This window comes from Leptonychotes weddellii, chromosome 12 (assembly GCF_054177405.1).
Source record: "Leptonychotes weddellii isolate Sample4059 chromosome 12, ASM5417740v2, whole genome shotgun sequence".
Lineage (NCBI taxonomy): Eukaryota > Metazoa > Chordata > Mammalia > Carnivora > Phocidae > Leptonychotes > Leptonychotes weddellii.
In genome coordinates, this window is record NC_138380.1 from 12,996,718 (window position 1) to 13,022,016 (window position 25,299).

Here is a 25,299-nt window from a genome sequence, read left to right on the forward strand (position 1 = left end):
ATCTTTTGACCTAAAAATTCCACTTTTAGGAATCTGTCCAACAGATAAACTCACAAATGTGTGAAATGCCATGCTACTAAGTAATTTACTGTAGCACTATTTACAAAAGCAAATTTTTGGAAACAACTTAGATCATCTGGGGACTGGTTAAATAAATTGTGGTATGTCCACACAATGGAACACCATGCAGCCCTAAAAAGAGAGAGAGAGAAGGAGAGAGAGAGAAGAAAGCTCTCTTTGTACTGATATGAAAAAATCTCCCAAGTTAGAGTAACTGGAAAGAAGCAAAGAGCAGAACGGCATCTTCTGCAATGTGTAAAAAGAGATGTGGGGGTGGGGTTAATACATGTGTATACAGAGTTATACATAAACATCTCTAGAAGGACCCCCAAAAGCATTACATGCCTCTAGGAAGTGAGATTATGTGTGTAAACAACAGAATGAAAGATTTTTCACTCTATAATTTTTCAGTTCTGAACCATGTGAATATATTGCCTGGTTAAAACATTAAATTTCACCAACGAATTACTTGTATAAAAAAAAGCCATAGGGGCACCTGGCTGGCTCAGTCAGTAGAGCATGTGACTCTTGGTCTTGGGGTCATGAGTTTAAACCCCACACTGGATGTAGAGATTACTTAAAAATAAAAAAATAAAAAAAGCCATAGTATGTTATGATTTATAATTTGAGAACATTATATTGTAATTAAACACTACAGTTTAAGTAACAACTTCTGCTACTCTTTCCATCAAAACACCCACCAGTCCATCCCTAAAAGTATTATATAGTCACAGAATATAAAGCCAGAAGGAGCCTTGAAAAATCTTCAAAAAAAGAAAACTGGGGCCCAAAAAGGTTAAATAACTTCACCAAAGGACAATCTGTAGGTGGCAAAGTATGGCCTACAACCTGACCTACATTCCAAAGTATTCTCATACATTTCCCCCACCCCAAACAGATTCATTAGCACAAGGAGCCAACCACTGTCAACCAAGATCCCAGTTGCATCTGGAGGATAACAGGAATGACAGGGCTATGTAAGCTGACCTCCTATCTCTGTGAGATACTTTCTAATGCTCAGAGAGGAACCAGAAGGGGTCTTGCTTTTCATGAGTTATGTTTCAGCAAAGTGCCATGGAGTAAAGCCATAGGATAAAGATGGGGAGGGAGGGAGCTTTCCTACAAACTCAATTACACTAGAAAATGTGAGAAAAGTGTTAAGCAACTGCACAATCAGGTAATTAGAATTCACTTTTATATTAAAACAAATACCAATCTACATATGGCACAGGATGTAAAACGTACATGAATGTTTAAGGTAAACAAGATACTTTCAAAGAAATTCCATGCTGCTGCTGATTGATTCTGATCCCAGAAATGTGTGTGCTAGAAATACACACATTCATTCTCTTAAACTCGAAAGAGGCAGGAAGGCTTGAGAACTACTACACCAGAGGAATTAAAGTAGCCTTCTCAATGGCAGTGGAAAAGGCAAAGGATTAGGGCTAGACAGACCTGGCTATGCAGCCTGGTTCTTGCCACTGTGTGACCTTGAGCTCAGAGCCTCAGTTTCTTCATTTGTAAAATGTGGTCAATATTACTTACTATGTAGTTTTACTAGAAGGATGGGAGATAATATATGTTAAGCAACCTGCCTGGACTCTAGAAGGAGTACAATAAATGATGGCTACTGTTACAGCCACCACAAACCTATCAGAATCTCTAACCATTTACCTGGATTCAATTTATGAGAACAAAATAAGGTGGGCAATGGATATTATAAGCCCTCCCAACCAGTCCCCAGGAAGGGGTGGGGGAGAAAGCCAGTAAGGTAAAATTACCTAAATGAAGAGTATATTATACTCACATATTTCATTTCAAACTTCTTAGCCAACATTTCCACTTCTTGCCTCTCTTGATGCTCATCATTAAATGGGTCTTCTGTGTGAATGGGCTTCCTCTGATTCAAAGTAAAGAGGAAAAGAAATAGAAGTATTAATATTACTTCAACTGGAGTTTAATGTATCCTTAAATTTAATAATTACAGTCAAATTTTCCAAATATTAACAAATAAGTTAGAAGCATTAAAAATAACTAGAAAGAAATGTTGGTTTGTAGCAAAAATACTTGCAGTTTTAATGGATTCTTACACATTCTCAAGTTTTTCGTTGGTTAAGAACTCAACAAATCAAATTGTCTCCTCCTACAAAATGATCTATGGTCACCCCGTCCAAAATAAAAAGGCCAAAAATTCCCCAAGAAAATTAGGTAAAAATGAAAATCCCACTTATAACTCTAGTTTGAGATCTTCCCCCCAAAAATAACTGCTTTGGTCAGGAAATGCTTCTCAAAGGATTGCCAGGTTATTAATTGGTATCAACCCTGAATCATCTGCCCTGAGCTATCACAAGGGTATCTGTAGCTGCTACAGCCTTCTGCTGAGGCCCAGCATCAAAACCTCAATCTACATCACCTCCTTCTTGTCCATGAATATTCATTCAGGGAGTACATACTACTCTTAAAGCTAGAAAAGTAAAAGCTGCAAATAGATTACATTACCGTGGCTTCCTTCCAGCAGGGGAGAATGAAAGTTTATCATAATACATGGTTTTAAAAAACCACACACACAGCTAGGATCCCACATTTACCATCTATTTACCAAAACAAACAAAAAGATAAATCACATCCTTTATTCAAGTTTACTACTTTAGCAGACACCTTTCATAAAAATAGAGGTTTTCAGGGCGCCTGGGTGGCTCAGTTGGTTAAGCGACTGCCTTCGGCTCAGGTCATGATCCTGGAGTCCCTGGATCGAGTCCCGCGTCGGGCTCCCTGCTCGGCAGGGAGCCTGCTTCTGCCTCTGACCCTCCCCCCTCTCATGAGCTCTCTCTCTCTCATTCTCTCTGTCTCAAATAAATAAATAAAATCTTTAAAAAAAAAAAATAGAGGTTTTCAATACAAAAAAGGGAAAACAAGGAGCTGCATATGAATAAAAATGCTACTTGTATCTAATTATGGACAACTGACTAGAAAGTTAATCTTTTAAAAAAGGAAGGTTAGATGTTTTTACTGAAGTAGCATTCTTCAAGTAATTAAAAATACAGTATATTACAACTGAAAGACTGGATACAGATTCCGCTGAACCTGAAGAAAAAAATGCAGAAGGGACAAAGATCTGCACACTTGGGAAATGACACACTTCATCCTGGATATGAAGGCTGAGATACAATTAGTCTAAAAATATGACAGAAAAATATGAAAAGAATAAATACAAACAATTCACAGACCTAAGGCATTAGAATAAAGGAATACTCTTAAAGCTTAAAAAATTAATTTCAGAATCTATGTTTTAAATAATCTATTGAAATAAGTAATGTATTTACAGAATCCTTTATCCCAGTCAGAGTTACCAGTGGAATAAATATATATGACCTGAAAGGAATAAATAAACCAGCAGGAAGAGACTGATAATGAAATAAATACTAGGCATGTTCAGGGGATAGCCTTAACTTAAGACTAAAGGACAGTGAGCAACCACCATGCCTTGACATTATCAACTGTTGCTTCATGTCACTGTGAAGTCCAAATACAAAGTCTTATTACTGGTCTGCCTCATTTTATATGTGAAATATAAACACATGGACATGTATTTTTTTAATAAGAATCACCTTAAATGCCATTATATAACATTCTGTATAGACTTTATAGAGGACTCAAGAGTAAATCTCTTACTCTTGACAGTCTATAAAAATAGAGTTAAGAAAAGTGACTCACTTTTCTCTCATATTAAGAAATAAACCCCTACCCACAATCAAGGCTCTAAATGAGCTTCATGTTTTTCACGTGAAAAGATAATCTGCAAATCAGTAAATATCAAAATTACCAATTACCGATAGGCAATAACATTATAATAATTTTGTCCTTTGATGTTAACTCATTAACACCATCTTCAGGATATCTTTCACAAGTTATCGAAAATATGCAGTATGACAAGCAATGGAATAGTACAGAATTCCCTAACAGTATAACTACATTGACACTATAATCACTTATTCTTCTTTTTATAGTAAATGCTCAATTAACCACATTCACAAGTGGATGTTCTGGTTAAGTGACTCTCTGGTTTACTATGAGTTAAACAAAAATTACTTGCGTACCAATTACTGTCAGAACTTATTTCTAAACTGTGCTATTTCTCTTTAGTCAGAAATGGTGAACAAATTAATCTTTGAGGATAGAGATGATTGCAGTTCCTCAGTCATCATCCTGAACCACCTCACTCAGGGTTTAGTAGTCTACAGAGATAACAAGGTTAAAGGTTTAGCTACCCTGTGTCCTTACGACCTGACAAGAAGGGGTTTTGTTTTTCATATTTTGCCAACATATGCTCATTTAACTGTGCTTTTCCTCATTAAAAAAAAGAGTGTACAAAAAATTCTGATTGCACTCAGTTAATCATTTCATATTTATGAAGGGGGATGATTTAAATGCACCCAATACAGGTGGTATTCACATGTGACAGATTTATAACTATACCTATCAACTAAAATCTTACTCAGTGATAGATGGCTACTTCAAAATTTAGAATCTTTTTTCTTTTCATTTTATACCATCTCTTTCCCTCCCCTTTCTACTCAAACTGCTACATGATAAAATGCTCAATTACAACAACTCAAAATTTAGACTATTTTGAAAATATTATAACATCCTTAAAAATAACTAGACTCTCCTTGAGGGGAAGAAAAACCAAATTTGGGAATCGCCACTCTGCAGATCAATTCTATTGGTCTCATTTTGCCTTTTGTTGGTTTCTACTACTAGGATTTTCTTTCATGGAAATATGACAACTTCATTTAGAGAAACGTTTTCTATAATTCCTTATGTAATAAATACGTTCATTGGGAGTAATCATTGGTAAATCTGGCAAAACTTGGTCACAAAGGTGCATTGTATAAACAATGGATTTTTTAAATTCAGAATACAACAAATGATATATGGCTGAATATACAAGAAAATTTGACCAATATACCTCTAAGTTGATAGTATAAACAGAAAAATTAAACTGATTTATTTTTCTCCTATTACAGAAAACTAGTAGTTCTGATATCAGATTAGCAAGGAAGGGTGTCAAAATTAACTTTTTTGTCATAATTAAAAGGTACATATCTATTATTAATTTATCATGGCATGAATATCATAGCATCAAGAGGATAACAGAAATCTCTGTATTTCTACTATAACTCTCATTTTAGTTCATTTTGGCAGGATCCTCTAAATTTAAACTATACAATTTTAAGAAATTTTGTTTTACTAAGAATTGGTGCTGGTATAGAAAGAAGTACTAATAAAATTACGTACAAGCACTTTGTGCATTAGCCTCCTCAATTGTAAAGTGGGGATAATGGTTCCTACCTCAAGGAGCTCTGCTGAACTAAATTTCATAAGCCATACCTTACTTAGAACTGTCTAGCATGCACATAGGAATAATTCAGTAAATGTTAGCTACCATAATGTACTTTTACCCAAATATGATGCTTTTCATCCGTAATTTATAAAGTAGGTTAGGGAGTAAAACTGCAAACTCACTTAGATTAGATCAAATACAATTTGAAAAATGCTCCAATCTAGTATTTTCAAAATGCTTTTAGAAAAAAAATAACATCACATTTATAAATAGTAGGGGCACTAACTTAGGTCTGAAGGACAAAATGTTTGTGGAAATGGCCAAAATGATCTCTACCCTAACAATTCATTTTGCTTGCAAACATTTAGTAGTGATTTGACCACACAACAGCACTTGTAAATAATGATCAAAAGATTAATTGCCTTAAAATAAACAAAATCCAGTGACATTGTTTAATATGATATTTTTAAACCAAAGAATCATTGTTTTAACTATAAAGATAGTTGAGAATGAAAACAAAACAAATGACTTCTGGAGTCCATTAGACCTGTGCTAAAGCAAAACGTACGAGCATAATCTCTAAACAACAGAAGAAACTGTTCTATTACTGTTACTCTATCATTTCCCCTTCTGGTTTACTTCTAAAGATCACCAAAACCTACAATAAAAATTACAATTACCAACAAACCTCTCCTATTACTGTTGTTCACCAGTTCCATCAAAGGCATACCTATATATTTTCAACAGTTCCTAAAAATTCAAAGCTGCTTTTCATCGTTCTCCAAACGATATTTATTTTGATATACACTCAAAATAAGAGCGTATGACGGTAGGCGCCAAATAAAACAGGAGACACCTTCCCATTCAATTACAGTAAAAACAAGCTCTAGAGAAAACAAAGCTAAGTAGGTGTAGCAATACCAAGGTGAGAAAGAAAATAAGTAACCAAGTAACTAATCCGCTTCTTCATTCCTAGAGTGGAATCCTTAGTCTGAAAAATTTTAGATTACTTTCAAATACCCTTCAATTAAGAGAAATACCCCCACGCTCGCAAGCACATCTCGGCGCCAAGCATAACAAATAGTGATGAAGAGGAAGATGATATGGAGGGGTTACACTATCTCGCTGCTTCGGATGGGGGGCGTGTCCCCCAAGGTTTTCTCTTCCTTTCTACTGGAACGACTGCTGGAGCTCCACAAGGAAAACCCAACCACGTAACTTGCAGAGACCCCAAATTTTGTGTGGGGAGCAGAAAGGAGTAAATTCTGAGGTCTCGAAACGTGCAGAGGAAAACCGGCTCGGAGCGGCATTTGGAGCGGGAGCGGGAGCACGAGGCGGGGCGGGGGGGGGGGGTCGGTGAAGCCGGGTGGGAGCCTTGGCCAACCCTAGGGAGCAGGGGAAAAGCAGCACCAACCACTCGTCCACCCGCTCGGCCCCTGCCCGCTCCAGCCCACCCTCCCAGGCGACCTGAGACGCGCAAAGCCGGCGTCGGAAGGTGCGAACCACGGGGAAAGGCGGACGCGTCCTGAGGCTCCCAGGGGCTGGGGGGTGAGGGAGAATCTTCTGTACCCGTTGTTCTCCGCACAGCAGCAGCTCCGGGTAACTGAACTCCACGCAGCTCTCGTCGGTGGGATCCTTGAGCACCAGCTCCAGGCGCACTGTCTCCCTCGGCGGCCTCTGCTGCGGCTCGGCCCGAGAAGCCGACTCTCGCGGCGGGGGCGGCTGCAAGTGCAGCTGAGAAAGCGGCGGCGGCGGCGGCGGCTCAGGCCGCGGGGGCTCCCGCTGCAGCGACATGGGCGGCTCGGCGCGGCTGACCTCGCGCTGGGGGAGCGGTTTCTCCCGCGGCGGGGGCTGTGCGTCCGACCGGGGGGTAGCCTCCCGCGGGGCGGGCTGCTCCACCCGGGCCGGTTCGCGGTACGGCTGCGGCTCCAGCCGGGGGGGCTCGCGAGGGTATTCGGGCTCGCGTTCGGCCCCCGGGTAGTCGGCCTCGCGCCGCCTCACCGGTGACAGGCTAATAAACGCTACTCTGCGTGGCTCCGCCATCCCTACTGTTCTGGCCCTCTGCCTTCGCTCGAGCCGGCGCTCGGTTCTACGCCGAGTTGTTTGCCTGCCCGCCCTTCCTTTTGCTTTCCGTCGCTTTTCTTCCCTCCACCACCCTCAGTCGTCTCTGCCGACGCCACCGTGAGTGCGGACCGTGCCCCCTTCCCCGCCACTATGTTCTGATGGGCTCCACCGCCATCGCCAGGGTCGCCGCAGCCGCCATGTTGGATCCCCCACATAAATAGAAGCAGGCCGCTGAGCGGGCGCATGCGCAGACAGGAGACGCTCGCGTCCACCGTCGTGGCTGCGGCTCAGTTTTCCTCTTTTCCTCCCAACAGTCTGGAGTCCAGACAGGTCAGCGGAAGTGACGTTGTGGCAGGGCCGGTTTCCTTGGAAACGAAGACGCCGTCTGCGCCCTTCCTAAAAGGGAGGGGTCTGGGGTTTCCCGAGCTTCCCATTTGCACCCGGAAACCGGCGACGCATGTGGGGCTCAGCTAGGTGCGAGCGTCTGGATGTGCCTGGGACTGACCTCGTCATGGCGCTGGGGCCCGCCGGGCACATACCTCCCGCGCTCGGCTCTAGAGAACTGGGGTTGTCAAGCAGGTTATTCGAGGCGGATACGGAGAAAGGGTTGAGGGACGCGAGGACCAGCCGCAGTGCCTGCCCGCCCAGCGCCCCGCAGCCCGAAGTATAGAGGGAAGAAAGGAAATGGCTAACTCCAGCCGGACTCGCCCTGCGGCTTCTCTCCGCAGAGCGCAACACTGACTCCCACAGGCCTCCCTTTCCTAGACCGACTCCTGTTTTTCTCGCCCGGCCGCGGTGGGGAATGTGTGTGTCACGGTCGTAAAATACTCAATACCGTTTTGCAGTTGGGTGATTGAACGAGTAAATGAACAGTTCTGGGCTCGTCCATAAACTGTTGAAATTAACAGAAAACTTCTCAAGAGGATTTGGTGGTATTTTAGGGAACATACTCTATGAAAGTGGAATCTAACTGACCCATTTCGGGATGGAGTGGAACCTTGACTGGGAATGCCTTGTAGGCACACCTGTGATTAATTGGAATTCAGATTTAAAAGGATGAGTTTATTGCCCATTTTAATCCATTAAATGGAACGCAAATTTGAGGGCCCGCTCTCTGAATCCTGAAGAGAATTCATACCTTCTGCTGCTAATTTCAGTAACCGGATAAACAGTGTGAACACCCATTGATGACTATTTGAGTCAGTATGAGGTCATAGACAAATTCCCAATTTTTTAACTGTTACTTTTACTAATTGTATGAAGATAGAGATGGAATGGATGTCTCCAAAGGTCCCTCCCAGCTCTAAATTGCTATCATTTTTCCTTGGCGCTCTGTTTTATTTCCATTATCTTTGCAGTTGCTCCCATTCTGATTCTGCACTAGTGGTCTCATTTCTAGATTATTTTAGTAGCACTTAAGTGACCTTTCTGTCCCCAGTCTCTTCCTGTCAGTCTTGCAATGGGACTATATTAATGCTTCTCAAACACGTTTTTGTTTTAAGATTTTATTTGGGAGGGAGAGAGAGAATCTGAAGCAGACTCTGCACTGGGGGTGGGGGGGCTTGATCCCACAGCCCTGAGATCATGACCTGAGTGGAAATCAAGAGTTGGACATTTAACTGACTGAGCCACCCAGGTGCCCCTAAAACACATTTTTATTACACCATTATTTGTCCTAGCTGCAACTTACCTACAAAGTAAATTCTATACTTCATATGGAATGCATAGTCAATATCATCCACAGTTTAGCTCAGACAGCAAACTGGTGGTCTGTGGGTCAGATCATTCTGCAGGTGTGTTACTCTTCCAAAGTTATCTTCTAACTTCTAAGGCATTGTTTTTCCGACGTTTGAACCACAACTCACAGCAAGAAATAGATTCTACACTGAAACCCAGTATACACACACATACATGTCTGAAATACAAGTTTCACAAAATGTATTGTGTGAAATAAAGGAAGAACAACAAACTTAATACAATGTAAATGTATTTTATAATACAATGTAGAAACCAATCTTAATATAAATAGTACAGAAGCAAATTAGTAACGGTTTTATTTAATACCATGGAAGTCTTTGCCTATTCATAGGTTTATTCCAGTTCAGAATGCATGAGGACAATGCTGCATATACATCTGGTCTACTATTGAGCCTGATCTTTAACTTTATTTTTAAAATGGATCAAATTGAAAATCCTACTTCACATACATAGGCATTGTGAATAGTAACATGAATTCACTTTCTTCTTAGCAATAATTTCTTTAATCTTAGTCTAACATAGTGATAAATTTCATGTATGGCAATCATTTTTTCTGTGTAAATGAGGTACTAAACCACAATAATGTATTCTCTTCATAGAACATCAACTTTAATTCAATTATTTAAGGTTTTGAAAACCAAATGACTCATATAATTTTCATTTAATATTTTAAATTATCTTCTGTTTTTAGTAGTTTTCAATAATTTTTTTGTATCTCTATAGTTTCCCAATCATATTTGTTGTCCCATCACTTGCAATTCTATTTTAAATTGTATAAAGTTTTTTAATACATTATGTTATTATCCATTAATATAATGGATAACATTTTATCCATTATAAACTGTAAAAAGGTTTTTTTATTGACTTAAATGCTGTTTTCTAATTGTGAATATATTTTTCTCCATACAGACAATAACGCCTCTATAAAATTGTTTTGCTACACATATCTGGCATAAAAGTATTACACAACTCGCAGTATTAGCACTCTCATCAAGTTGGACTATGCCTGCATGGTAATCATTGATTCTTCTCAATGTTCTGTGGTAATTGAGTTGATATTATGTTATTGCCAGGAAGCATAGCTTTGAATTTATCAGCCTCTTTGCCGCCAAAAACATATGCATCGACATATTGGAGGAAGCAGTTTCTTTTTTTTTTTTTTTTTTAAAGATTTTATTTATTTGAGACAGAGCACATGAGAGGGAGGAGGGTCAGGGGAGAAGCAGACCCCCCACTGAGCAGGGAGCCTGAATGCGGGACTCGATCCCGGGACTCCAGGATCATGACCTGAGCTGAAGGCAGTCGCCCAACCAACTGAGCCACCTAGGCGCCCCTTGGAGGAAGCAGTTTCTTAGCACCTAGTATGAACCATTTCTCTTCTGCCACAACTAAACACAAAGATTGTCTTTCTCATTAATGTTTGTGAAGCAACTGAGAAATTGTGCCAATAACTTTATGCCCTTTTCCTTAAGAACATATTTTAAGGATTTATATGCTATATTTTCAAATGTCCTTTAATTTTGAAGATATTAATCTTTCCTTTGCCAGAAATGCATTATCTTTTTCTTCTTTGAATGAAATGTAAAGTCTGTTTTCTGATTATTAGAGGAACATTTTTTTTCCCAGTCTTTTCACTGCACTTCCAAATCTAGCAGCTACAACTGAACACAGCTCCTGTATTTTTAACTTTATTCTTTTCCTTCTAATAAGCAACTTCTTTGAGAACAATTTACACTGATTTGATTAAAAAATGGTACACACACACACACATACATGTATAGCGCACACATACACCATCTGTGATGACACACCTTTCCCCAAAAACATACTTTAAGTTCTTCATTGGAACTCAATTGAAAAGTCTGGATTTCCTATCAGCAAATAAAATTCCCCTGTACATCATTTCATAAATCACAGGTAGTTGTGATAAATAAAATTAGACTGTACAATGTTATCTGTCCAACAAATTAACCCAGGAATTCCAGTGAGATATCTGCTCACATATCAGCTGTCTCCTGGACTCTAGCCTTGAATAAGGATTAGTGAGGTGCCTAATACTTTCAATCCAATTAAATTCTATTGTAGTCTATTTCATTTTTTTAAAATGCTGCTTTGACCTTTAAAATTGATTTCATAGTCTTCTAACTGGTTGCAATCACCAGTTTGAAATGGATAGCCACCTTAGCAGTTAGAGACTGAATAGATGAGGAAAATTTAATTTTGTTGCTTTGGGGATTTTTTAGGGGTAGAGCACGTCTACCTATGCATTTCCTTGTTCAGTAGTAAGGGACTTTGAGTAGGATGCAAAGAGGTCGAAGTCAATTCCTCTTGAATGCAAAGTCAGAATATCTTTGTCTAAGATCTTAGATTATCTAAGATATCTAAGATATACACATTATCTAACTGTAATGCTATAAGATCATGCATTTTGTTTTTGTTGGATAAAATACCCAACATGGGGCGCCTGGGTGGCTCAGATGGTTAAGCGTCTGCCTTCAGCTCAGGTCATGATCCCAGTGTCCCGGAATCGAGCCCCGCATCGGGCTCCCTGTTTGGTGGGGAGTCTGCTTCTCCCTCTCCCTCTACTGTTCCCCCTGCTTGTGCTCTCTTGCTCTCTCTGTCAAATAAATAAATAAAATCTTTTTAAAATACACAACAAATATAAAATATCCTGTGAGATCAAGCTACTCATACCGTTTTCATGAAAAATTACTATCTACAACATCTTCAGCACAGCAATTTGATAATTTTACCAGCTCTCAAATCTCGTATTGAAGATTAATGTTCAGTCCAGCGTGTGGTAATCTTGCACCTGTGGAGACGTATAGAGAAAAGGGACAAACCAAATCCACTGTTTAGTGCTTCTCCTTTAGCGTTACATCTTACAGGCAGAGCAGCAGGGTTGTCCCCAAATTCCATGAATATGGTAAGATGGTTGCCTTTTGGAGTTGAACAATAGGAGAAAGCTTAATTGGCAATAGCAGTGACAATCAACATAAAAAAGTAGAACAGACCACAGTTCAATGTCATGTTAATCCTTCTTATGTTAGACACATTTGAGTCAAGAGCAGAATGTTTTGGGACGATCCAAAAAGGAAGAATATAAAAGAGAAAGAAAAGCAAGGGCCAAGTCTGTGAAGGGAGCAAACTTGGTGAGTTAGAAGAAAGGTCAGAGTGACTAGGTGGAGAGAGATAGAAGAGGCAAATCTGAGAGGGAGACAGGAGTCAGCTTACACGGAATGGTGTAAGGAGTTGGGATTTTATCATAATTGAAACCAGAACCATTGGAAAATTTTAAGTAGAAGAGTAACATGATCTTAGAAGAAAAGCATTTCAAGAAAGTGGCTTGTCAACTATCTGTTGACAAGTCTAGTAAGATGAGGACAGGGAGCTGATTCCTGCACTTGGCAAAACGGAGATTGTTGGTAACCTTGAGTTTGGTTTGGTTTTCAATTCAGGCAAAGAAGGTTGAACTAATCATACTTGGTTTGTGGCACATTATCATCATTGATGACCCATCTCAATCTCTCTCCTGCCCCTCTCTGATATTTCACCTTATCATCGTTCCTTATCTCCAATGACAGAAATTATAAAGTTTAACTTTTTGTTTCTATGTGACTTTGTAAATATGTGGTTTTACATGTATATATTTTTAATAGTAAATTTAGGGACGCCTGGGTGGCTCAGATGGTTAAGCATCTGCCTTCGGCTCAGGTCATGATCCTGGGGTCCTGGGATTGAGCCCCATGTCTGGCTCCTGGCTCAACGGGGAGCCTGCTTCTCCCTCTGCCCCTCCCACTGTTCATGCTCTCTCTCTCTCTCTCTGTGTCTCAAATGAATAAATAAAATCTTTAAAAAAAAAAGTAAATTTATTATAAATCTCATTCTGTTTCTTTTTCACTTGACACCGTATTTTTAAGATCCACCCATGTTGCTTTGTGTAATAATATACCAGTTTATAACTTTTTAAAAAAGATTTATTTATTTGAGAGAGAGCGAGCAGGGGAGGAGGGCAGAGGGAGAGGGAGAGAGAGAGAATTTCAAGCAGACACCCTATTGAGCACAGAGCCCAACTCGCGGAGTTCCATCTCCTGACCTTGAGATCATGACCTGAGCCAAAATCAAGAGTCGGCCACTCAACCGACTGAGCCACCCAGGCACCCCACCAGTTTACAACTTTTGAGTAATCTACAGCAGCACATTTTGCCTATTCTCTTAGTGATGAGCACTCAAATTACTTCCTGCTTCCCCCCACCACCACCACAGTGCAACTATGAACACACTCATATGCCCTTTTGGATCTGTGTGAAAATGTTTTGGGGACATATGCTCAGGTGAGAACCACTGAGTCCTAGGACACACATACACATTAAGAGACTGCTCTCTAGAATGGTTGCATGAGTGCATGAGAGTTCCTATATCCCTTCAGTCCTCCGCTCCACCACCACCATCAAATCCAGTTTAATTTTTGCCAGTCATTATTATTCTAATTTGCATTCCTCTCATGACTAAGGGAGTTGAGCATCGCTTCATATACCTGTTAGTTTTTAAAGTTTCCTCTTCTATAATCATTTTCCACTTTTCCACTTGTGCATTTTCCATTTCCTGTCTCTCTCTTGTTGAATATACAATAATTTCAAATCAGTGAGGAAAGAATGGGTTATGCAATAAATAGTTTAAGACAACTGGGTAGCCATCCGCACAAGAATAAAATTGTATCTCACACCTTACGAAAGGATACATTTCTAGCGAATCAAAGCTTTAAATGTAAAAAATGAAATCCTAAACACTTTTGAAGAAATCAGCTGAGATTGAAAAAAATAATCTCACACTAGGGAAAGCCTTTCCAAGTACGACTGATAATTTTAACTATTTAAAATAAATCGCTGCAGGAAAGAAAAACAGCACTAGTCAAAAACAAATGACAAAATGGAAACAATTTTGCAACATATTTCACAAAGGGTGAATTTCCCTAATCTATAAAGAACTCCTACAGATCAAGGGGAAACAACAATAATAATCTAAAAGAAAAAGTGGAGAAAGATATGAACATGAACAGTTAGCTCACAGGAAAGGAAATTGAAACAACTCTTCAGCAAATGTAATGTGCTCAACCTGACTCAACTGCTGAACCAAAGAATATGTGCATTTTGGATTTGATAAATTGCCCTCCAAAGGAAGTATCAGTATATATTCCACTAGCAATGTATGAGGGTTTCTTTTTGTTTCTTTCTTTTTTTTTTTTTAAGATTTTACTTATTTATTTGAGAGAGAGACAGCACAAGCATAAGTGGATGAGGGAGGGAGAGGGAGAAGGAGCAGAGGAAGAAGCAGAATCCCCACTGAGCAGGAAGCCGGACTGGGGCTTGATCCTGGGACTCCAGGATCATGATCTGAGCTGCAGCGTTTAAGCAACTGAGCCACCCAGGTACTCCCCATATGAGGATTCCTATTTCCCAGTACCCTTAGCAACATATTATGCTATCAAACTTTTTGCTCTTTGTTTGCCAAGCTGATGTATTTATTTGATTTTGGCATACATTTCACTTATGATGAGTTAAGCCATACAATGGAATTCTTTAAAGATCTAAGATCTACTAAGATCTACTCTTAAATGAAAAAAGCAATATGCAGAACAATCTTTAGTATACTACCATTTGTGTAAAAAGAGGAAGAACATTGTGTTAAAAAGGGAGAAATAATGTATTATTTATACATACATAAAATATCTCTGGATGTATATTCACAAAACTAAAAAGCAATCCGAGGAGAGACACTGTATGGACAGTTTTAGAAAGAGAAGAGGTTTATAGCAGCTGGAGACAGTCCAGCTGTGCTTGTGTTGATTTGAAGCCACCTCTGGTAACTAAACATTTGCATCTATTTTTTAAATAAGAAATTCTTAACATACAGAAAAATGCATACAACTTGATGAACTTTTTGTATATAGTCCTTTGCCCTAGTACTCACTGAAGATGCAATAAGATCTCCTTCACCCTAGAAAGGTACTTCATGTCCCTTGCCATTCAGTATCCTCCAGAAGTAACTCCCATTCTGATTTCTATCCACCATAGATTACCTTTGTCTGTTTTTTTTTTTTTTTAAAGATTTTATTCATTCATTTGAGACCCAGAGATACAGAGAGAGAGCATGAGCAGGGGGAGAGGCAGAGGGAGAGGGAGAAGCAGACTCCTCGCTGAGCAGGGAGCCCGATGCGGGGCTCGATCCCAGGACCCTGGGATCATGACCCAAACTGAAGGCAGCCACTTAACCGACTGAGCCACCCAAGCACCCCTACCTTTGTCTGTTTTTGAACATTATGCAGAATGATGCAGTATGTACTCATATATATTATGTCTGGCTTCTTTAAATCAACATAATGGTGGGCGCCTGGGTGGCTCAGTTGGTTAAGCGACTGCCTTCGGCTCAGGTCATGATCCTGGAGTCCCTGGATCGAGTCCCGCATCGGGCTCCCTGCTCGGCGGGGAGTCTGCTTCTCCCTCTGACCCTCCCCCCTCATGCTCTCTCTCTCAAATAAATAAATAAAATCTTTAAAAAAAAAAAATAAATCAACATAATGGTTTTGAAATTTATCCATGTTATTGCATATTATCAGTAGTTTACTCTTTTTTTCTTGTTGTTTAGTATTTCAGTTATGAATATACCACAATTTGTTTATACAGTGACTGTATTGATGGACTTTCTGTATGTTTACTCAGCTTTTACGCTTATAAAGTGTAATAATTTTCTGTTTTCCAATTTTAAGGGAAATTTCATGGAATTTATGTTGAAAGGTTCCCTTGGGCAGAATTGGTTTTGTTGCAAATTGTGCTTTAAATAATGAAATACTAAACTAATAGTAGATTTAGAGTTGAACACATTCATGAGGTCATGACCATGGAGCAAGGCTATGGGAATTTCACACTGCAGAAGCAGGAGGTCTATAAGATTCTGTGTGAAAAGTCAGATGCTTGCGTTGGAAAAAGCTTTGGGTGTTGTTTGGCATGGCTGGGCAAATGTTTTCCAGTTCTTCCCCAAATACACAAATGGTATGTGGATATCCAGAGAGAGGAGAAATCAAAAACGTTTGGAATAATTAGGAAAATTTTATGGCAGGAACAGGGACTTACTTCTTAAGGATGATGAAGATGTGGATAAATAGAACAAGGGAAGACATGACCATAGCCTTCAAAATGGACTATAATGACCTGGGAGGATGGAGTGAGGTGCTTTGTCCCAACAAGCTTAAAAGCAGGGCAGGGGGGATCAGAACTAAATAATAAGATAACTTTCATTTTCAAATATCATAAAAGAAATCAGCATAGGTGAGTTGAATACACAGAGAAGTTTGTAAAGCAGATGCGGGAATATCTCCCAGAACCCACTGGAAGGAATGCAATCAGGACCCAAGAAGCTGGAACCAGAATGCTAGTTCCAGGGACCAGAAAAGCTGTGTGGATTCCTGGCAATATTCTCTGTCTCATTTCTGCTTCTCTCTCAGATCTGTTCATTCTGCCTCCCTCTCTCTGTGACTAGCTTTCTCGGCTCCCCAAGTTGCATGATTAAAAATACGGCCTTGTTAGACTTCCCCCAGTTTTTGTTGTTGTTTTATTGTTGTTCTTACATCTTCTTTGTTGGAGAGACCGGCCCAGACTAAGACAAGAAAATTTTACACTCAATTCCAAAATTGTAGAAAGGATTCTCTGACTGGTCTAGTTTGGGTCAGGTGCTCACCCCCAGATCAAACAACTGTGGAAAAGGTATGGCTACCAGGAATTTGTGATGCGGTAGATGGGGATGGGGATGGGAGACAGAGCAATGCTCCAAGAAAGGGTAAGGAGCCTGTCAGGGGTCCGCTTGATGTCCACTGCATGAGATGGCGGAACAAAATTGTGGATGATGCTTTGTGGTGAAATCACTGTGAATCAAGGTGATGGCTTCCTAGAGAAAAAATACATCACGTATAACAAAAGTGATTCCAGAAATGACAAAAATCCAGACACCTCAATTGCCATAGAAGAAATCAAGAATGTTGCCAAAGAACTAACCCTCACTTCAAAAAACAAACAGTCTAGGACCAGCCAGTTTCATAGGGAAATTCTACCATGCGTTTATTGAACAATAGGTCTACTATTACTTAAAGTGGTCCAATATATATAATAGGAGAAAAGCTTCCAGCTTCTTCCGATGACTCAAGCAAAACACTGATTCCACTTCTAGCAAAGACTGAATCCAAAAGAAAAAACATTAACAACCTAAGCAGAGATACTATTTTTCACCTATCAGGATGACACACACCAAACAAAATTGATAATACCAAACTGCGCTTCTGGGGAACGGGGAAACAATCACTTTCACTAGTTGCTAGTGGAGACCAGAGTCCGAATAACCTCAGCGGATGGCAATTCAGTAACATCTGTCAGAATACTAGTATACACTCTCTTTAACCTCATGCTTACACTTCTGTGAATTTATCCAAGAGCTGTAGTATTTTGTATATGTGTGTTTCCCCACCCCCACCCCTCACCTTGATTCATTAGATAAAGGTAAATTTTTTTTTTCAACCAACCAATTCCTTCACTTACTTATTAGTTGTAACCATTTTTCTAGTTTTATTTTTTTAAAAGATTTTATTTATTTATTTGACAGAGAGAGACACAGCGAGAGAGGGAACACAAGCAGGGGAAGTGGGAGAGGGAGAAGCAGCCTTCCCGTGGAGCAGGGAGCCCGATGCTGGGCTCGATCCCAGGACCCTGAGATCATGACCTGAGCTGAAGGCAGACGCTTAACAACTGAGCCACCCAGGCACTCCACCATTTTTCTAGTTTTATTTATTTATTTATTTATTTATTTATTTATTTGAGACAGAGAGCATGAGAGGGAGGAGGGTCAGAGGGAGAAGCAGACTCCCTGCCGAGCAGGGAGCCCGATGCGGGACTCGATCCCGGGACTCCAGGATCATGACCTGAGCCGAAGGCAGTCGCTTAACCAACTGAGCCACCCAGGCGCCCCCACCATTTTTCTAGTTTTAAATTGATTTCAGAGTTTACTAGTTTTTCTTGGAGAGTCCTTATGTTTAAAATATTTTTTAAAAAGAAGCTTCTTTTTTAAAAAATATTTTATTTATTTATTTGAGAGAGAGACAGAGAGAGAATGTGCCAATGGGGGGAAGGGCACGTGGAGAGGGAGAGAGACAAGCAGACTCCACGCTGAGTGAGGACCCTGACACAGGGCTCAATCTCACCACCCTGAGATCATGTTCTGAGCCGAAAGCAAGAGTCTGATGCTTAACCGACTGAGCCACCCAGGCGCCCCTACTTCTTGATAAGGTGCTTAAGTCACTCGTTTTAATATTTTTTTCTGTTTATTAATAATAAGGATTCAAGAACTTCACCTGTCCTCTGAGCTTTATCTCCAATCCAGTTTGAAAACAGTTTGGATATTCTCTTTTACCCCAAAATGAAGAGAGGGTTTTTGTCCAGGTTTTTATTTGCTATTTGTTTTTATTTTGTTTTTGTTTTTTTTCAGTTGGTTAAATTGTTTTTTCTTTTCCTTCTTAATGTTTAGGTGGCAGGGTTCTTAGTTTTGTGGGTAACTTCTACTTACGACATTGTGATTTAAAACCTGTGCATTGGTTCTATTTTTGAGATGCCTGGTTACTAACTAACTCTGTGACTTTGGTGCAAGCAACTTCAGCATTCTGTACCTTAGTTTGTAAAATGTGGATGATAATATACACACCTTCTAAGTTGTTGGGTTTAAGTGAGTTAATATATGTGACGTGTTTTGACAGGTGACTGGAGCATTGTAAGCACTTACAAAACTGACTGATGTTATTTGCTTTGTGGCCTAATTTACAGTCAGCATTACTGAAGGTTCTAGGGTTCCCTGAAAAGGAAGTCATTCTGTTTTCAAGGCATAAGCTATATTAACAATATTCCTTATTAGTTGTGATACTTAAGTTACCTATATGCTTTTACTTACATTTTTTCATTTCAACTGCTGTGAACTGGAATCTTTTCCTACTACTGCCCTTGTAGCTCTTACCATTTTTGTTTGTTTAAAGATTGATTGATTGATTGATTGAAGAGAGAGAGAGAGACACAGAGCAGGAGGAAGGGCAGAGGGGGAGGGAGACAAGCCGACTCCCTGCTGAGCGGGGAGCCAGATGTGGGGCTCAGATGAGGACCCTGAGATCATGACCTGAGCTGAAACCAAGAATCAGAGGCTTAACCTACTTAAGCCACCCAGGCGCCCCTCATTTTTGTTTTTTTGATGCTATTTCTTTCGTTGCATATTCGTAACTGTTGTATCTTCATTGAGAAATGGACCTTTTATCATTCAAAATGTGTTTGTGTTTCTTTGACTTGCTTGATGATTTTGACCTGGATTCAACCCTGTTTGGTTGTGACATCTGCTCTCTTTTATTTGCATTTGCCCAATTATGCTATTGCCCATCTTTTTATTATCAACCTTTATGTGTAAACAGCAGAGTTAGGTTTTGCTTTGTGATCTAATCTGCCAATCTTTTTCTTGTAATAGGTGAGTGGGGCCCATTAGCATTTTCGACATGAGAGTTATGTTTGAGCATAGATCTCACACATTATTTTATGTTATGCTCTCTCCTTTAAACCTCTTTAAACGTCCCCCTTAAACTGATCTGTTTGCTTTGTTTAGTGTAGGTTACTTCTGATAATTTGGAAGGTTTGTATTTTTGTTCTAATAAGATCATTTGATAATACGTTTAATCCTCAATTTCTTTTTGACGTTGTCTGTAATTCCACACTATGACCAATGATGAAATTTAGTATTTTCTCCCTCTTTTTTTTTTAAGATTTTATTTTTAAGTAATCACCACACCCAACACAGAGCTCGAACTCACAACCCTAAGATCAAGAGTTGCATGCTCTAACCGCTGAGCCAGCCAGGTACCCCAGTATTTTCTCTTTTTTATACTTTATGTTTTTTTATGTTTAAAGTGGAATTGTAAAGTACACTTATATACTATTTATTACTGTTAATGATGCCTTAAAGATGAAATATCAGTGAGTTACCACTATTTTCTACCTTTCTGTCAGAGTAAAGTATTTAGTTACAGCTTTCACGTACATATCACCAATTTTCTGGTGATATTTTTTGTTTACCGTTTGACTTCCTTCCTTCCTTCCTTTTCTCTTGTGTTAATTTTCTATAGACCCTTAGCTGTGTTGTCCATTCATCTGTCTGAGTTACTCATCTTTGAGGAAGATGCATTTTCTTGGATCCGCTATTTTGGTGAATATGCATATCTGGGGCCCCCAGGGCCATATGTCCACCTGGCAGGTATTAAGCTTATGACTCAGAGGCTTGTATTTATTCTTTTCCTTAATGTCTTCTCTGCTACAGGGCAAAGTGCTTCCTGCAAATATGGCTCATGTCTGCAATTCTTTGGTTTGCTCGGCCTTCCCTTCTTGTTAGAACTAAATTGTAGACTTTTTTTTTTTTTCATTTATCTTTGTGCAATGAAATATGAAGACAGCTTTTTCTCCCTCACACCCCCATACATGGTCACTTTCTATCCCCACTCCTCCTAACATTGTTGGATCAATTTTTGGTTGAATCAGTGTTCAGTGCTTATAGTTTTATGACTTATACATGCTTTTTACAGCTGAGCCATGAAGTACGTTATGATTACTTTTCCTTCCCTGAACATTTTAATAATGATTGTCTCATTTGCTTTGTTTTCTATGGAGCTTATCTCCAAACTCTCTTCTCAGTCTGTTAATAAATGAGGTATTCTATTTAATCTTGAATGAGTCTCTCTTGGAGCCTCTGACCTGCTCCAGTTTGTATTGGTTGATCTCTGGGACTGTTGCACAGTGTCTTGAAGTATGTCCCTGTGTTATCCTGGGGATCCCCTTCACCTGCTCTTCCTATATGTCCTCACTTGTTATATGCTATGTCTTCATGTTTCCTTAGTCTTTTTTCCCATGTTCTTGGTCTAACACATAATTCAGGAGATAATTTTATGTTAGATATACATGTTTGAAAAGATATTTGTTCTACTATGTATTTGAATGACAATTTCTAGTTGGAAATAATTTTTCCTCTGAATTCTTAAGCACGGCAGCATTGTTTTATAGCTTCCAGAGTTGCTGCTAAGAAATCCAATGCCCTTTGTCGATCATATTTTTTTTATCGATTGGATTTTTGATTGTTTGCAACTTGTGTCCACTTCCCCTCCCCGCCCCAGAAGCTTTAGTTCTCTTTGTCGTCAACGTTCCTTTAATTGTCCTTCTTAGTTCCCCTGCCCAGGTCAAATCCCAGTTTCTGAATAGTGGTTGTGACCATAGAGAGTGAGCATAAACTTAAACCTGGGATTTTTTCATCAAAAACTAATGATGTAATGTATGGTGATTAACATAACAATAAAAAATTAAAAAAAAAAACCCTGGGATTTTTTATTAAAAATAACTTTATTGTACAAAACCAAATCATCTATCTGGTGCTTGTTACATGACTGTATACACTTGCCAAAACCCATAGAACTGTATGAGTGTATATATATATATGCATACATATATATATACATACATATATATATATATATACATACATACATATATATATATATTTCATGATTTCCTCAATCCTTTCCCAAAAGGTCCTTTCCCAAAAAGGACCTATGGCCATTTACTCAGATGACAGGACACTAAGGAATACCCAGATCTCTCGAGGACTAGGAGACACACGGTCCTAGACCCCACTGTTGGAGTACGGGCCCCAGGTAATAAATATAGTCCTGGCCAAAGGCCATCTTACTATGGGTCCACTGGCCCACGACCCATCTAGTGGTCATTTTCCCTTCTTCTAATGTATAATTAGGATCTACACACTTGATAATTAGAGAAATTCCAGTAATGGGTCCTCATCCTGTGGCATTAGAACCTTTAAGGCAGAGTGGAGTGTGAATTATTTTGTGTCAAATTAGGTGGCAACCCATTATGCTTACTACGTAATGACACTGTGGTAGTGGGGACAGAATGCAATATAGGCCACGCGACCAGACAAAGCAGTCATTACAACAATCCCAACTCACAGGAAAGCACAGGTCAAAAAAAATTAGAAAATGTACAATACTTCATCACAGCAGAATTGCTTCACAAGAATAAATGAGAACGAGGCTTCGACCAAAGTACTTTTCTGAGTAGCTCCTTTGTTAAACAAGCAAGGAAAGCCGTTTACTAATGGTGAGTTAATTAAATTCTGTTGGCTTGCAGCAGCTGATAAAAGTATCCAAAGAAAATAATTTAGCCTTTGGCAAGAACAGTTGTTCAAAGAGTCGGGGATATTGGGAGCAACATCGATATTTGAAAAACGAGGTGAACGATTCAGGTGGTTTCCTGGGCTCTTTGCTCTGAAGTCTTCTTTGTCTGCTTCTTCAGACAGCCGCTCCACCTTTCTTCTGACTAGCATTTGGATGGCATAGCTTTTTACATACCTTTACTTTTTTATTGTGATCAAAAAACGCCATAACATAAAACTTAGCATCTCAATCATCTTTTAAGTAGCGTGAAGTATCTTCACATTGTTGTGAAACAGATCTCTAGAACTTGTGCATCTTGGAGGACTCAAACTATACCTATTAAACCACTGCTTTTCCCTTCTCCAGTCCCTGGTGAGCACCGTTCTACTTTTTGCTTCTGTGAACTTGACAGCTTTAGATATGTCAGTGGACTCATACAGTGTGGAAGCTCAGTCATGTCCCAACAATTTGTCTTTTTAAATGGCCCACTGCAGAAAGTTTCACTGGAGGCTGATAAGGCAATATTCTAGAGCAGGGCTCAACAAACCTTTTCTGTAAAGGCCCAGATGGTAAATACTTTAGGTTTTGTAGGCCAAGAGGCAAAATTGAGAATATTATGTAGCTACTTACATGACAAGAGAGAAAACAAATTTCCCTAAATTTCTTATTGACTCTCCTCAGTAAATGTATACTATCCCATCATTTCACTGCTTCTACAGTACCTTGCAATTATTCTTTAGGTCACTGTTACCCACATTTTCATCCCAACATATACTTGTAATTTGAGTTCTTTTTTTTAAATTTTGAGTAGGCTCTGCACCTAACGTGGGGCTTGACCTCATGACCCTGACATCAAGAGTTGCATGTTCTACCAACTGAGCCAGCCAAGTGCCCCCACTTGTAATTTTAAAAACTTGAATAACATGTCTCAGCTCCACCATATTAATAACTACTCCTCAGTCAAAAAACTGGCAAAGGAGATTATTATTATATGTTTCTAGAGGAAATTAAAAGTAGAAGGGCAAGTGTAATTATTTAATTGTACATAGTAGGAATGACCTGTACATGTTTAGGGAAGCAATCAGACTCCCTTGAGATTTTTGTGAAGCATGTAGTTATGTCTCATTATAGTGCAGAAAACCTAATTAGAACCCCATGAACAATCAGAGATCACTGAGAATCCAGTTTTTTCTTCCCATTGGGGAGTTCATTCACATATAGGTGGACTGTGAATTTTTTATCTGGTTATATTTCATCCTTTGCTTTAGTTGGTAGGAAGCCTAAAGGTGAACTTCTGGCCCATCTTTAGTAATTCTGGTATGTACTTTTGTGTAGGAAGTTTACTCTTGGCTTCTTTTATTCTTAAATGCCTTCTATTTATATTTTGTAACATGTATTTTGGTAATTTATCGCAAATCTTTTCTGGAACACAGTGGGATATAAGTAATTGATCAAATAAACACATGAATACATGAATGGATATACAAAAACTATGATGAATAAAATTAGATAAGATGTATCCATAGTTTAGGCACAGTTTAGGTTCACATAGCAGTGTACTCACTCCATATATGGTCTGTAAAGTGTGTCGCCCTGAGAGGGGCAGCCTGAGTGGGGGCCCTGCTGCATCTGGTTCTTTCCTCCCCTTTGCCCCAACCACCAACGTGGTCCCTCTCTGGTTGTATATGGCATCTAGATTTTATTTCAAGGAAGGGTTTTGTTGCAACAAAAAGTATAAATTAGACCATATACTACACACTCAATACACACCTATCAGCTGGATGTATTCATCTAGTGAATGTGTGGAGACTTAGGTTCTTCACTTAGTCCTGCAGCCCGGAGCTAAGGTTTCAGGCACATCACCAGGTCTCTAGGGTTGCTTCTCTGACAGCATCTCTAAATAGGCAGAATACTGTTTGAACACTATCGTCACATACCTACAAACCTCAGAAGTATTTTATAGGATGAAGAAGCAGAGATGACCATTTACCTAAGTCAAATTAAGAGACTCCTAAGTAGAGGAAGTAGTAAATCATAAATTCATTTTTGCCATTAGAAAGGAGATACAAGTATTATGATCTGGTAATACCCACTTGCTCTCCACTATTTAAGTGTACGAAGCCTTAAAGCACGGAAAGCAGTCCTTCGGCTTCCATGTGCTTGGATGTATGTCGCACATGCTGCACACATGCTGGAAGCCGGGGCATCTTGCTAGTTGCGGAGTTTCAGGATCCATTCTGATTGCCGCTCCCCAAGGAGGCAGGAGGTGTCGATTTACAAGGGATACAAACATTCCCATTGCCTTCTTTTATTTTTTTTAAAGATTCATTTATTTATTTTAGAGAGAGAAAGCAAGCGTGAACAGCAGAGGATGAGGGACAGACTCCGCACTGAGCATGGAGCCCGATGCGGGGCTCGATCCCACAACCCCGAGATCGCCACCTGAGCGGAAATCAAGATTTGGACACTTAACTGACTGACCCACCCAGGCGCCCCAACCCATTGCCTTATTTTCTCTCAATACTTTGTTCCTATTGCTGACAACAATCACACACTACTGTGTTCAGTTGTATATACTTCATAAGGGTCGGGATTTGCGTTATCTATCTTTGCATCCCTAGCTCCTAGGATATGCTTGGCACACAATAAAACAATAATTAGATGGGAGTCAGAATTATATGAGGTCAGGTCTCACAAGTCCTTTGCTCTACCAGCTACGATATACTTAATTATTCAGCAAATAAGTATCAGTGAGCTTTCTTGTGCAAGGTATCATACTATGCACTGG

General features: G+C 39.5%; 1 protein-coding gene across 1 annotated transcript in view; it reads right to left on the reverse strand.

Annotated features, from left to right (window-relative positions):
* Positions 1–7,701, reverse strand: part of UBN2 (ubinuclein 2) — a 75,050-nt gene extending 67,349 nt beyond the window's left edge. Inside the window, exons 1-2 of the mRNA XM_081800017.1 lie at positions 6,974–7,701; positions 1,868–1,960 (exon numbers count right to left, since the gene is read on the reverse strand). Coding sequence (XP_081656143.1) covers positions 1,868–1,960; positions 6,974–7,447 — 567 coding nt within the window. The 5' untranslated portion in view covers positions 7,448–7,701. The remainder of the gene's footprint in view (positions 1–1,867; positions 1,961–6,973) is intronic.
* Positions 7,702–25,299: the final 17,598 nt, after the last annotated feature.